The sequence below is a fragment of the Loxodonta africana genome, chromosome 3 (assembly GCF_030014295.1).
Source record: "Loxodonta africana isolate mLoxAfr1 chromosome 3, mLoxAfr1.hap2, whole genome shotgun sequence".
In the NCBI taxonomy this organism is placed as follows: Eukaryota; Metazoa; Chordata; class Mammalia; order Proboscidea; family Elephantidae; genus Loxodonta; species Loxodonta africana.
This window is the reverse complement of record NC_087344.1, coordinates 163405427-163418783: the sequence shown is the minus strand read 5'-3', so window position 1 is coordinate 163418783 and position 13357 is coordinate 163405427. Positions and strand designations below refer to the sequence as shown.

The following is a 13357-nucleotide window of genomic DNA, read 5'->3' as shown; positions in this document are numbered from 1 at the left end:
CTACCCAGGTGACTGACACTAGGGTTTCTTCTGACTCCCTCACACCCACTCCCATTAGTCCCACCGGTCCGACTGTGTGAAGACGGGCTGGGGCAGCCCCAGTCTGGGGTGAGCAGTGTTGACCCAAGGCAATCGCCACTGGGTTGAATACCAGTTGCTCACACATAAGCATGCTCCTGCCCTCCCCCAGCAGGACAGTTTAGGTGGCACTATATTGTGAGAAGCGGCAGCTGGAACTCTGGGGTAGGGGCATGCATCAAGTGACCTGGAGCTCCTGGCTAAATTAGAAGACTTCCTTCAGGCTCTGGTTAGGCCAGAAGAGCAGCCAGCCTAGGCCAGGCCAGGACACCAGGCCCAGGGCCAAGATGGCAGGGACATCAGCTCCCTGTGAGAGGCAGCCCCAGAGGAAATGCCCCACTGACCCCAAAAGGGGCAACCAAGCCCCACACAGAGGCTAGAATGGAGCCTGGAACTTCTGGGGCCTTCCCTGAGAGAAGACATTGTGGATACGCACACGCCCTCTCCTCAGTCAATCTCTCAGATATCTAGAGGGATCCGCTGTACCCCTGGCTGGCCACCCCTGGGGTTTGTGGAGGGAATCAATGATCAACTTTAGAACCAGGAGGGAGGGCAGGATTCAACCTCGGGTTTCCGAGTCCAAATCCCCAGGATAATCCTGGTTCGGGAGTGTGAGGGAGGAGAGTCTTCTACTAAAAGAAAATAGGAGCTGGGTTCTTCCCTATACCCCCATCCCAAGCAGACTTCTGGAACCCTCTAGGGCGGCGTCCAGACCCCATCGAGCGGTGGCACCCCCGCCGGTCACACCCCGCCCCTATTCCCGCCATTCCGCCGTCCCGGCCTGGGGAATTCCCACCCCACCCGGACTCGGACCCCCCCCCCACCCCACCCACGTCCACCTCTGGCCGCCCGGCCCAGGAGCTAAGAGTCTAGCTGGGGCTTTCTCGCGGCGACCCAAGTCACCCTCTCGCCCCTCGCCCGGCGAGGGCAGGTTCCGGGAGGCCGGGAGGAGAAGGGAAGCTCCGGCTGGGACATCGGGATGCGAAAGTCCCTGCCCGGCAGTTCCCGGGAACCTCACTCTGCAGCCCAGGGAGGGGCCGATCGGGCCGGGCCACGCACTGCCCAGACGCCGCGTCCGAGAGGAGGGAACGCGGCCCACGCTCAGGTCAAAGCCCCCTCCTCGGCCGGCAGCCGAGCGGAGGAGGAGGAAAGTGCTCCCCCGGAGATGAGTTCCAGGACGCCCGCCGCCCCCAGCCCCTGGCCCAGGGTACCTTCCGCTGCGCCGCCTCCAGCTGCGAGGCCGGTGCCCGAGGCCGAGACTGACCCCAGGGGCCCCGCCTCTGCCTCCTTCAGCGCCGCCGGGGAGGGGCGGGCCTGCGGGGAGGGGGGGAGGCCGGCAGGGGAGGGGCGGGCCGGGGGCGGCCCCTTGCTCGGACCGCCCCGCGCCCCCGCCCAGTGCCGCCGCGGGTCGCGCCCGCCGCTGGTCCCGGCTCCCGCCCCAGGGTGGGAAGAGAGTCCCGGGGAGATCCCTTGACCGCGGAGGAAAGGGGCAGAGCGGGCCCCCGAGACTCAGCCTCTGCCCAGCCTTCCAGCCCCTAGGGGCGGACCGGCGTCGGGAAAGTTGAGAGGGGCTCGGGGTGGGGTCAGGAAGGGCCGCTGCTGCCCTCCGGTGGCCAAGCAGCCATCCGCTCCTGCCCCACCGGGGACCTCGCGGGAGGCGGGGCTGGGAAACGACAGTCCCCGGGCGACCGAGGCGGGGCAGGCCAGGGGCGGAAGATGCCTGCCATCTGCACCTACAATCTTGCCTAGTAGTTTTTTGTTTTTTTTTTTAAGTACTACCCAAGACTGCATCCTTCAGCCTTGACGTTTCAGCACCTCACAATTTCCTTCGACCTGGAATTTCCATGAGTCCAATTCCTCCCTGCCCCTCAAAGGACACTTTCGGAAATCCTTCCGGATCCCCAGCTGGGAATTCAGTTCTCACTCTCTTTGTGTGCCTCTGGAGACACTTATTGCATAAGGTATTTATGTATACATGTATCACCTTCCCAGTAAAGCGGTTAAGGAGACGAAGAAGAGGAAGTCTACCAACATTTTATTGGCTTGTGATCTGCACACTACATAGCTCAATCTCTTTAATATTCATTATAGGTCTTTGGGATAAGTATAAAATCAGTTGCCTGTGGAGTTGATTCTGATCATGGCAACCCCATGTGTGTCAGAGTAAACTATGCTCCACAGGATTTGCAATGGCTGAGTTTTCAGAAGTAGATCACCAGGCTTTTCTTTGAGACTCCTCTGGGTGGACTCAAACCCCCAACCTTTCGGTTAGCAGACCCAAACCAAAACCAAACCCAGTGCCGTTGAGTCAATTCTGACTCATAGCGACCCTATAGGACAGAGTAGAATTGCCCCATAGAGTTTCCAAGGAGCACCTGGTGGATTCGAACTGCTGACCCTTTGGTTAGCAGAGGAGTGTGTTAATCTTTTGCACCATCCAGGGACTCTGGGATTAAGTACACCAAACCCCTTTTGCCTGTAAGGAAACTGAGGCTCAGAGAAGTTAAGTGGCTTGTCCAAATTTTGCAATTTAAGTGACAGAGCAGGAATTCAAACCCAGGCCTGTCTGGCTCCAAAGTTGGTGCTCTCTTCACGCTCCCTCCTTCACTCCTCGAACCTGTCCCTTCCCCACTGCCTAGCCCGGTGTTGGGTACATAATAGGTTTTCAACAAATACTGCTGAATGAACTAATGTCAGAGTAATACAGACTTTAAAGATGTGAAGTACAACTCACACATTAAATAAATGAGAAAACTGAGGCCTAGAGCAGTTTGGTCCCCAGGCCTGTTAACTCACTCAAGCATTTTATTGAGTGTGAACTGTGAGCTCTGTACCAAGGATTGATTTCTGCCTCTAAAGAACTTACAGTCTAAATGTGAAATCTAGACAACTTAGAGATACTTTAATCCTTGCAACAACCTTATGAGGTAGTATTATTACATTTTCTCCATTTAATGAGAAGCAAATTGAGGCGCAGAGAAATTACAGAGGTAATGTCAGGTCTGGCACCAGAGCCCAAACAGCTGGACTCTAGAGCCCCTGCTCTTAACTGCTACTCCCTACTGACTTCTAGTATAAACCAAACCAAACCCATTGCCGTCGAGCCTATTTCAACTCGTAATGACCCTATAGGACAGAGTAGAACTGCCCCATAGAGTTTCCAAGGAGCGCCTGGGGGATTCCAACTGCCGACCTTTTGGTTAGCAGCCATAGCACTTAACCACTACACCACCAGGGTTTCCGACTTCTAGTATAGACAGTTAAAAAAAAAAAAACTGCCATCGAGTTGATTCCGACTCAGCGACCCTATAGGACAGAGTAGAACTACCCCGTAGGGTTTCCAAGGAGTGCCTACCAGATTCAAACCGCCGACCTCTTGGTTAGCAGCCGTAGATAGTACTTAACCACTACCCACCAGGGTTTCCAGATGGTTTTAATACAGTGAGGTAATAGCTGTAGTTGGGTCATGCATGGGCGGTGAGATGCCCAGTTGCAAAGGGCTGGAGAAATGTCCAAGATAAGGTGATGTATAGATTTTAAATAATGAGTATGAACTACTACAGGCCCACAGAGTTATGGGAACCCCAGGAGGATGGGATTTGAGGGTGGCCCGTGGGTGGCGCAAATGGTTACCATTCCACTACAACCTAAAGGTTGGCAATTCAGACCCACCCAGCAGTGCCACAAAAGAAAGGCCTGGCGATCTGCTTCTGAAAAGATGACAGCCAAGAAAACCTTATGGAGCTGTCCTACTCTGTAACACCTGGGGTTGCTGTGAGTCAGGATCAACTTGGTGGCAATGAGTGTGTCTTTTTTAAACTTTGTTTTGATTTGGTTCAATGAAAGATGAGGATGGATTAGGAAGCAGTGGCAAGATCATGAAAGTCCTTAGATGAAAAAAAAAAAAAATGCTTAGGAGCGTGGATTTCGTTCTAAGTGTAATAAGGGGCTGCTGGAGTGTTTTCTTTTAGGGAAATAAGCAACTCAGATTCACACTGTGCAATTACCTTTGCTGCTATGTTCCTAGTGTACTTAAGGGAGGCGGGGGAGAGGCCTGGAGACAGAAAGATGGGTTAGGAGGTTGACAGTAAAGAGCTAAGGCGGTGACTAAGGTGGGGGTGGAGAGCAGTGGACAAGTATGAAATATATTTCAAGTATATAATCAGTAAGACTTAGTAATTGATTAGCTTGATGAGGAAGAAATAGAAGCCAAGGGTGACTAACTCCAAGATTTCTAACTGAACAGCTGAACTGGAGCCCATTGAGATGATGAACCAGGAGAAGGACCATGTTTATGAGGGTAGATGATGACTTAATGAGTTGAAGTGCCTGTGTCATGTCTAGATGTTCAGGAGACAACTGGGATGTGTGGGTCTAAAGCTCTGGAAAGGTCTGGGCTAGAAATCCTGATTTGGAAGACAATAGCAGATGGATGAAGCCATAGGAACGGATGAGAACGCTCATGGAGAGGGTGTGGAGTGGGAAGAGCAGAGGATAGAAGAGAGAGCCTGGAGATACTGCGTTTTGGGGAAGGTTCTGGTGTTCTTTCTACCACTCCACAGAGCTTTTCCTTACTTTTCGGTATCTAGTCAAAGTAAATAAAGACACACAACTTTATCCATCTGGTTTATTTACCAATGGCTATAATTTTGAATCTAGCTGACACCTCTTCTTCAGTTAAGTTGTCACTAAAGAAGGGTCAGGGAGACAACTTCAGAATGTGGACTGAAAGAGGGGTAAGCAAGGAGAAGCTGCAGGGGTGGTGGGAGGGATGGGGCTGAACCCCTCAGGAGTAACTGCCTGGCCCTCCCAGGGGGATGACAAAGACTGAGATGTCATCCCCGGAACCCAGCTTGTTGTTGGGGAGACGCCAGCCACGGTCCCGCGGGGCACCTCGGGCCCCCAGGACCAGAGCTTGGGCCAGAGCTTTGTACCTGCCAGGAGCACATATGTACAGTCATATACTAACATGTCTATGAGAAGACAGCTACACAGGCCCACATATGGGTACCCAACCATTGCTTCCCTCTGCCCACCTTCCTTCCCCAAGCCACATGTCATAAAGTCCCTACCTGCTCGAGTCATTGGGCTCATAGGCAGACAGCACCCTGTCCACAGTGGCGGCTACTTCACGGTCACTGGTGACATCCCACAGCCCATCTGTTCCCAAGACCAGTACATCATCCGGGCAGTGCTCATACTGTGTTAGGTCATACACTTGTACCTGGAGGAGGAAGAGGGTGGAGAGAACTAAGGTGTGGGGCTTCTTGGTCAGAGAGTTTGGGGATAAAAAAAGCCTGCATGAAAGCCCACCCAAGACTCCTAAAGGAAGGAAGGTGTGGCTAGGGGGCCCCCATACAGCTCACCTCAGGGAAGCAGGAAAGAAAGGGCTTGATGGGAAGGGTAGAACTGCAGACCTTGAGGTTGTGGTCTCCTAAGCCCCGGGTCACCCCAATGGTGGCCATCACTCGAGCCTGAGGGGATTGAGGAGGGGGTGGTGCTATAACCCTCTCCCGGACTCCCTCAAACCATGGACCCCCTCCCACCCTTACACTCAGGTAGAGCCTCCACCTCCCTAGACATATTGTGGTGAGTCCTCCTGCCCTCTCCCACCTCTACCATGGGAGTTTACCTTTTTGCCCTCCCCACAGACCAGAGGAAACCTGAGATCCTCCAGCTCGATCTTTTTGTAGGCCCTGGGGAGGGGGAAGTAGAGGAGGCATCACCCAGGCATCAAAGACCCTCTCCCCTGTGAGCCGCACACCCTCACAAAAACCCCTTAGAAGGGCCACATCCGCACAACACTCAGCTTGGCCCAGCTTCCAGCTACCACCTTGCTGCTGGCTAAGGACTGGTTGCGTTGCCATGGGAACGGGCCCCAGCTCTGAGGGAAGTGTTACCAGCCGGTCATGTTCTGGTCCCTGTACAGCATCCTCTGCCCCAGCTCCTTAGGCTGAATTCTACGGGGGAACTCAAGGTGGGTAAATTCACCGCCCAGCAGCTCTGGTTTCAGGAAGCCCTGGGGTTGTGAGCAGACAGACAGAGCAGAGGGCCAGGGGGCATTAAGTTTACAGCACACTCTACAGTACAGATGATGTTAATAATAGAAAACCCTCAGAGCTTACTATGTGCCAGATATTGTTCTAATATTAACTCTTTCAATCCTCACGACAACCCTTAAGGCAAGGACTATTGATGCACACACAGACAGGTTAAGGGAATTGTCGAAGATCACACAACTAGCAAAGTACTTGAACTAGGATTCAATCCCAGGAAGTCCAGCACCAGAACCCATGCTTTTAAGCACTAGGCCATACTGCCTATCAGGGGCCTTTGCTATTTCCTTCCCCCATCTCTGACTCTACTTCCTTCCTCAGCTGGGGCCACAGAGGGAGCACTGGACCAGCCCAGGCTCCTTCCTGCTGCCTCATCCCACCAGCTCAACCCTGCACTCCACAGTCTGTGGAATGGCCTTCACATTAAACGGTAAGGAGCTTTCTGAGTATGTGGTGGGGGTGTGAGTTCTTGGGACACAGGGTGTAGAGAGGCACAAGGCCCAACAAAGAATGAGGATAGGGAGCTCAGTTCCCACTTACAAGCAGCTGAAGGCGTTGGCGCTCAGTCTCCGGGGTAAACTCCCGGGACATTGGAATGATTTCACCATTCCGGACAATGATGGCCCTGCCCACATAAAGAAAAGGCCCACGTGAGGTTCCATCTGCTAAGAACTTAAGGACAGGTTTGGCCCTGGCTCTCCCAATCCCCTCATGGAGAATCCCAGAAAGACCAGGCCTTCCCCATAATGACCCTTAGGATCCCTCACCCAGGCCCCTATCTTTATTCCCCTCATGGCTATTTCAGGCCCTTCCTTATGTCTTTGATCCCTCTTGAGTCGTCTAATCTTTGATTCCTTTTGTTATTCCTGCTACCTCACTCCAATTCCCCCATCCTGGAGAGTGTGGCCCCCTGTAGCTGCTCTCAAAAGCACCCCACCCCATACCTGCTGTCACCTGCGTTGGCTACATACACCTTCCCCAGCAGGTAGATCACAACCAGTGCACAGCAGCCCCCCTCCACTTGATGGCCACGCCGTTCCCGGGCCATCTGTTCATCCTGCCACATGAGGAATGGTCAAAGGGGATGAATGAAGAAGAGGTTCCAGGTACACAGCCACCCCCTTAATCTGCAGAAATACACTGGCCCAGCCAAGCCACACTGGAAGAGAGGAAAGAGGACATGGGTATAACTTCCCCTTCTCTCTTCCCCCTGAACCAAACTCTGCTCAGGTGCTCAAAGGTTCTGTGGGTTTTCTGGATCACTCCCTGAGTCCACATGACTCCCACACAGAGTTGGCTAGTGTGTCTGCCTAGCAGGCCCTTGGCCCAGAACATCCACTCACCATGAGCTGGAAGGCATTCTCAATGGCCCCTACTACCAGGCTCTCATGGGTCACTTCCTTTTGTGAAGACCAGCAGGACTGAGGACCAACCAGGTGAGAGGGATCAGAGGAACCTGAGGCCCCAGGGGTGGAGGAGAGGCAGAGAGGGGGTGGAGAAGGGTCCTGAAGTATCTCTACCAGGTCCTTTAGCTGCTCCCGGATGTGGCGATGCAGGAGCCTTGAGGCCATTTCAGCAGCTCCACCCCCTGCATGCCCATCAAACAGGCCCCAGTAGTAGAAGCAGAGTCCCTGGTGGAGAAAAAGTGAAAGATAAGTGAGAAAGAAAAAGAGTGTGTGAGTGTGTATGTGTGTGTGTGTTATTTGGGGAGAAGAGCAAGACCTAGGCATATCCATACAAACATCAGCGAGGAGGCCAGAGTTTGGTACTGAAGGCAAATTAGATTTTTTCACTCACTTGCTGAGAAAGGACAGCATCAGAAAAGCCAAACTCAGAAGATAAAAGATGCAAAACTTTGAGTTTGTAATTAATCAGCTCATTCATAAATACGTAAAAACTACATTTTAAGTGGAATACTAAACATTCATACTGACATGGTAGAGCCTAACTGACCAAGGCCAGGTTATGAAACCATAAGTGAATTAGGAGGCAGGTCTTCCACATGTCTCAGATTTAAAAACAAGTACCTGGAATCCCTGGAGGAGAGGTATCATTGTGTTTCTGGAGGCTAGGGGGTTAGGGGCTTACCTGGCCCCGGCTAAGTTCCTTAGGTGCCCCTGTAACACTCCTCCGGCCTTCCACATACACCACCTCACAGCAAGCCTGGTCCTCATTGTGCCGGCTCTTGCCAGCGTTGATGACCCTGCCAGGCCAGAGTGACCACGTTAGGCTGGACACCAGACCAGGTCCTGGAATAACCCCCACCTCAGACACACACATCTTCTCTGGCCTGCTGGCTAAGCTGAGAAAGGTCACAGTCACCTGGGATCCAGGCCAGAGGGAGGAACAGGGAGGGAGGGCAAGGCCCAAGGAGTACTGAGTAGTGGGCCCCACCTCCTCATAGAAGGGCCAGCAGCACCACCCTGCCTGCCTCAGTTCCCCATCCCTGGCAAAACTGCTGTCCCTAGTGGAGGGGAGGGACTGGATAGAAGGGCGGGGGTTGTTATTTCCCTGCTTGCCAAGATCCATCCCACTCCCAACCAACTCTTCAGGTGCCTTGACCCCAGGACCCCACCCCTAGGGGCACACCCACCGGTACCCTTAAAGCTACCCAGGGCAAATTTCTGCATCTTTGGCCGTGAGGAAGTGCTCCAGCCCAGATCGGAAAGAGGAATTGAAATAGGGCAAGGGTGGAAGCCCACCTGAACTGTGCAAGAGCCACATAACCACCAACTCTTCTCACACAGGAAGCTAAAGGAGGTGGTGGTGGGGCCGCGGGCCCACTAGCCACCTCCCTCAGCGACCTCAGCGCCCCCATCACCCTCCCTGCCCCGCTTTCCCGGCAGAAACATGAAAAATACACACCGCCTGGGAGCACGCCTTTCGCTGTGACCCGGGGTGGGGTGGGGGTGGGAGCTTCCTTGTCCAGCCGGCTAGAGTCCGCCGGCGGAGAGGCGTCCAAGCAGGACCCTTCCTCTGTCCCTGGCGGCCCCCTCCCCCGCCTCTAGGGAAGCCTCGGCTGCCCGGTGTCGCGGGCTATTTCTGGGTGTGGAGGGGGAGGGGAATGGTAAGAGGGACAGGGAACTGGGGCGCTGGGGCCGGGAAGCCAAGGAGCGAGTCTTCCCAGCTGCAATCTCCCTTATTAAAAGGGACCCTCGCTCCTTCTTAAAACCCCTCCTTTCTTAGCCATTAGACTGCGGGCCGCGACTGAGAACCGGCCAACTCATCCTTCGCCGGGCCCGCTGGAGCGGAGTCCTGGAGTGGCACGGGTGACGGTAGTCAATGAGCTGGAAGACGATTCGGGCTGCACCCGATTTGAGAGGGCTGGGCGGGGGGGGAGGTGGGGCCCGAAGCCCAGCGGATGGCACAGGTCCTGGGAAAGGGAACTCCTGGCACGGAGAGCGGCGAGGGGGGACGCAAAGCAGCGCATAGGATGTCGAGCAAAGGAGGGGGGGAGGGTCCTATCCAGGTTCGGGTGCCCCGGGGGGCGCTCACTCGGCATAGCCCGTGCTCCAGGGCAGGTGGCGGCCCGTGTCTGGGGGGCTCTGCACAGCCCGGCCCGCATGGTCGTTGGCGCGTCGCAGCCCCCCAGGGCTCAGCTGCAGAAAGGTCGGTCTGGAGAAGCTCGCTCGAGGGTCTACGGTCTTCGCTGGCGCCCCGCTCCCGCTCCCAGCCCCTGAAGGAGGGCTCCTGGGAGTTTCTGGGAGGGCGGCGGGCGGCGCTGAGGTCGCGTTGGGCAGGTCTGGGGACTTGGGGCGCGGAGGCGGGGCGCCCCCGGAGCTCACCAGGTGCGCTACGGCCGAGCGCACCCGGCTTAGCATGCTGCCTCTCTGCCCCGCCCCCGGCCGTGGCCCCTCCCCGCTCATGCCCCGCCCCCTAGGGCTCATTGTGGGCGGTGCTCGCTCCTGCCAGCTCTCCCAGGCCATTGGCTACAGCGAGCGGGCTGGGCAGTTTCCCTACAAAACTTCGTCTTCCTTTGGGCCACCCCGAGAACCGCCCTACTGGCTCGCGGCCACTTCCCCGTCCCATTCCGGCTTCGCTCCGCCTCGGACTCGTAAGGGAAGAAGGGTCTATTGTTGCGGGAAGGGGACAGAGAGATGGAAATCTTATTTCAGGTTAGACACCAGCTAGAACTTCCCCATTATGACGGGATGGAGAGGCTTCTCGCCCTCGGTTCGGAGCGGCCAGCCTGCCGGAGGGTGACGGAGCTGATGACTTAAGAGCGAAACCACCTTCTTTGGGGAAGCATCAGCAACTGCTGGGTGTGAAGCACTTGGTGTGACAACACCTCTGGCTGGGGCTGCTGGAGTGAGAGCGAGAGCGAGCGAGCTGGTGCTGGCTGGGGGATGGGGGTGATAACAACGCAGGCTGGAGCCGACCACCCTGAATTAGGGAACTGGGAGTAAATTCCTGGGCTCCTGACGGCGCTGTTCCCTGTGAAGACCACCTCTAGATCTAGGAGAGCCGTTGTCACTAAGACCCAGCTTTCTCAGGACTGATTTTCCCCCATATTTAGACCTCCCCTGACCACAGCAGGACTCGTTGGTAAGGATAACACTAACAACATTTATGGAAGACTTACTACATATTAAGGAGCCCTGGCGGTTCAGTGGTTAGAGCTTTCGACTGCTAACCGAAAGGTCGGCGGTTCGAAAACACCAGCGGCTCCGCCGGGGGAAAGATGTAACAGTCAGCTTCTGAGAGACTTACAGCCTTGGAAACCCTCTGGGGTCGCCATGAGTCGGAATCAGCTTGACGGCAGTGGTTTTGGTACCGCCCATTGGGCCCTCTACAAAGCACTTTCCCTACATTAGGTCATTTACGCCGCACACAGCCCTTCAACTTGAGTCTTATTATGTCCATTTTAGGAATTAAACAGGACTGAACGCTCCTGTCATTTTGCCTGACTTGCCCGGAGAGGTCACCCAGCCAGTGAGAGATTCACATCCATGTCAGCCCCTAACTCCCAACCCGGTTCTGGCTTAAGAACCAAGCCAATTTCTCAGGATCTGGGAAGAAGGGTTAGGAGGGAGAATGGGTGGCAGAGAGAATTGGGGGTTCCTTCCATCCCACCCACCTCCTCTGCAGTCTGGGAATGCTGAGCAAGTTTTGTGGCTGCCGTGAGGGGGAGACAGAGGCCAAGGCAAAGCGCCGGCCTAAGAGGAGGACCAAGACTGGGCCCAGAACCCTGTGGGCTGTCCTTTCTGCCTTCTCCATTCTGGGAGGAGTGGTACTGACAGGATTCTGGAAAAACTCTGTCCCTAAACCCAGTATCAAGGAGTTGATCAATAGGCCTCTTGAGACACCCACCACCCTACACATGGTTCCAGTGGGGCCTAATGCAAGTTGGGATAACTGTCAGATCCGTTGGCACCTGGTTGAGTGATTGGGACCCAACCTCTGGACTCTGTCGTAGGGTGCCTCCTGACCATCCTCCCCCCAGTTGCCTGGGCCAAACTGTGCCCCCCAGAAGGAGCAGCTTTCCTGGCACTTCCAAATAAAAATCCCTCAATGGTCATTCAGGTTTGTAGACTTGCTATAAATTATGCCTGTATTCTGGGCAGAGAGAACCAGAGAAAAAGAAGTCACAAGAGAAAATCCAGCCCAGAGGCACAGAGATAGGGAAGGCAGAGAGAAAGAGCATGGTGCTGATATAGATATGTCCCACCTGTTAGAGAAAAACTAGAAACAGCTCTTAGATAAATGGCATAAACAGCAGCCCCAAGCCAAAGACTGGAGGAAAATATAACGTTCTGGTTATTTTTATTATTCAGTGTTTCTGGGTCAGCGTGCTTATCATTTCTTGGTATCACCCAGCTCCTTATTCCCCACTCTTCGCAGAGTCCACCCTGGTGGAACACGGAGCTAGGACCCAGAGACCCCAGCCCAACTCCAGCACCAGATGGTCAGCAGGGATGTCAGCAGCTCCCTTGGGCTCCTGAACAACCCTCTGGCCATACCCAAATCCTAAGAGTTGGGCTCTCCTCTCTGTACCTCTCACCTCCTACTCCTGACTCATACTTCCTCTGTCCTCAGATTGCCCCAGAACCTGGTGAGAAGGTCATCCCCTCCCTCATCCCTGAGGCAGTAGTGATGGGGGGGGGAGTGAGGTGCAGTGGCAAGAAGCAGGCGTGACAGCTGATCAATGCTCTTCTCTGCTAAGAACTGAGACTCTGCTCAGAGGCTGGTCCTGCCAGGGTACGTGAGGCCTCAGCCAAGGTGGGGGAGTGGGCATCCTCAAGACACACACTTTTATCCCAGGCCACAGGGATATTTCCCAGATGCTACTTCCCCTGCCTTTTCCCTCCCCATTACACCAATACCAAAGCCCCCTTAAACTAAAAGGAGTGTTCTTCTGGCTAAAGACACACATTCACAGATCACTTCCATCTACCGTTTGTCTAGTAAAGTTTCCATCTAAAATTTTGCCCTGTAAAAAAGTAGTAGAGTTACTGTTTTTTTGTTTTTTTTTTTTTAAAGGAAGAAACTGGGCCTCAGAGTTTGGTTCCCACGTTGGAATTCACACCCACTACCTCCCCGAAACCTCCTCCAAAGCATAGGGACCATTCACGAGCCTATTGCACCCCTCTTGCCTGCCCCATCCCACCTTCAAACCTACTCTAGTCTTCCCAGTCCTCGACGGCACCCCTCAGAGGTCAGAGATCATTTACTATTTCCTCCTGAATTTTAACATGTAATAGAGGGCTAAGGGAATATCAACCTGGATTGTCCAACAGAATTTTGTGCCAGATGAAAATGTTCTGTATCCGTTCTGTCACTAACTACAGTCGTCACTAGCTACATGTGGCTATTGAGTACTTGAAATGTGATTAGTGCAAATGAGGGACTCAATTCTTAATTTTAATGAATTTAGATTTAAGTTTAAATAACAACATGCGGCTAGTGGCTACCGAATTGTACTGTGCAGTTTTAGAATCTTCAAAGCTTAAAAGCCCTTACCCCCACCACCTACCCCGTTCACTTGAGCCACGGGACTAGGGACCATCAGACCTCGAGGGCTTTGAGGGAGGCGCCTGGGCGCCCCTCTGAAGCTACTCCAGTCTGCACAAGGTGAGACGTCCTTGTGGACGGGACCCGCGGGGCTGGAAGTCTCCCCTTTCCTCTTCTTGTCCTCAGCCGCCAGGGGCCGCTGCACCTAGCAGCGCCCGCCCGCCCCGCCCAGCGTTCCGCACGGCGCCCGGCGCTGTCCTGGGGGAGGTGGC

General features: G+C 54.4%; 1 protein-coding gene across 4 annotated transcripts; it reads right to left on the bottom strand.

Moving 5' to 3' along the window:
- Positions 1-1496: 1496 nt before the first annotated feature.
- PPM1J (protein phosphatase, Mg2+/Mn2+ dependent 1J) lies at positions 1497-9959 on the bottom strand. Of its 4 annotated transcripts, XM_003409587.4 has the most exons (10): positions 9630-9959; positions 8223-8337; positions 7478-7765; positions 7079-7191; positions 6675-6759; positions 5979-6097; positions 5711-5774; positions 5445-5552; positions 5151-5302; positions 1497-5012 (listed from the first exon to the last, which is right to left on the bottom strand). In XM_003409587.4, the coding sequence occupies exons 1-10, from the start codon at positions 9953-9955 to the stop codon at positions 4865-4867; spliced, it is 1518 nt and encodes a 505-aa protein (XP_003409635.2). In that variant the 5' UTR covers positions 9956-9959; the 3' UTR covers positions 1497-4864. The 4 variants fall into 4 exon arrangements, with proteins under 4 accessions (XP_003409635.2, XP_064138483.1, XP_064138485.1 ...); XM_064282413.1 differs by lacking the exon at positions 5979-6097 and having other exon boundaries at positions 7089-7191; XM_064282415.1 differs by lacking the exon at positions 8223-8337 and having other exon boundaries at positions 9630-9947.
- Between the last annotated feature and the right edge of the window lie 3398 nt (positions 9960-13357).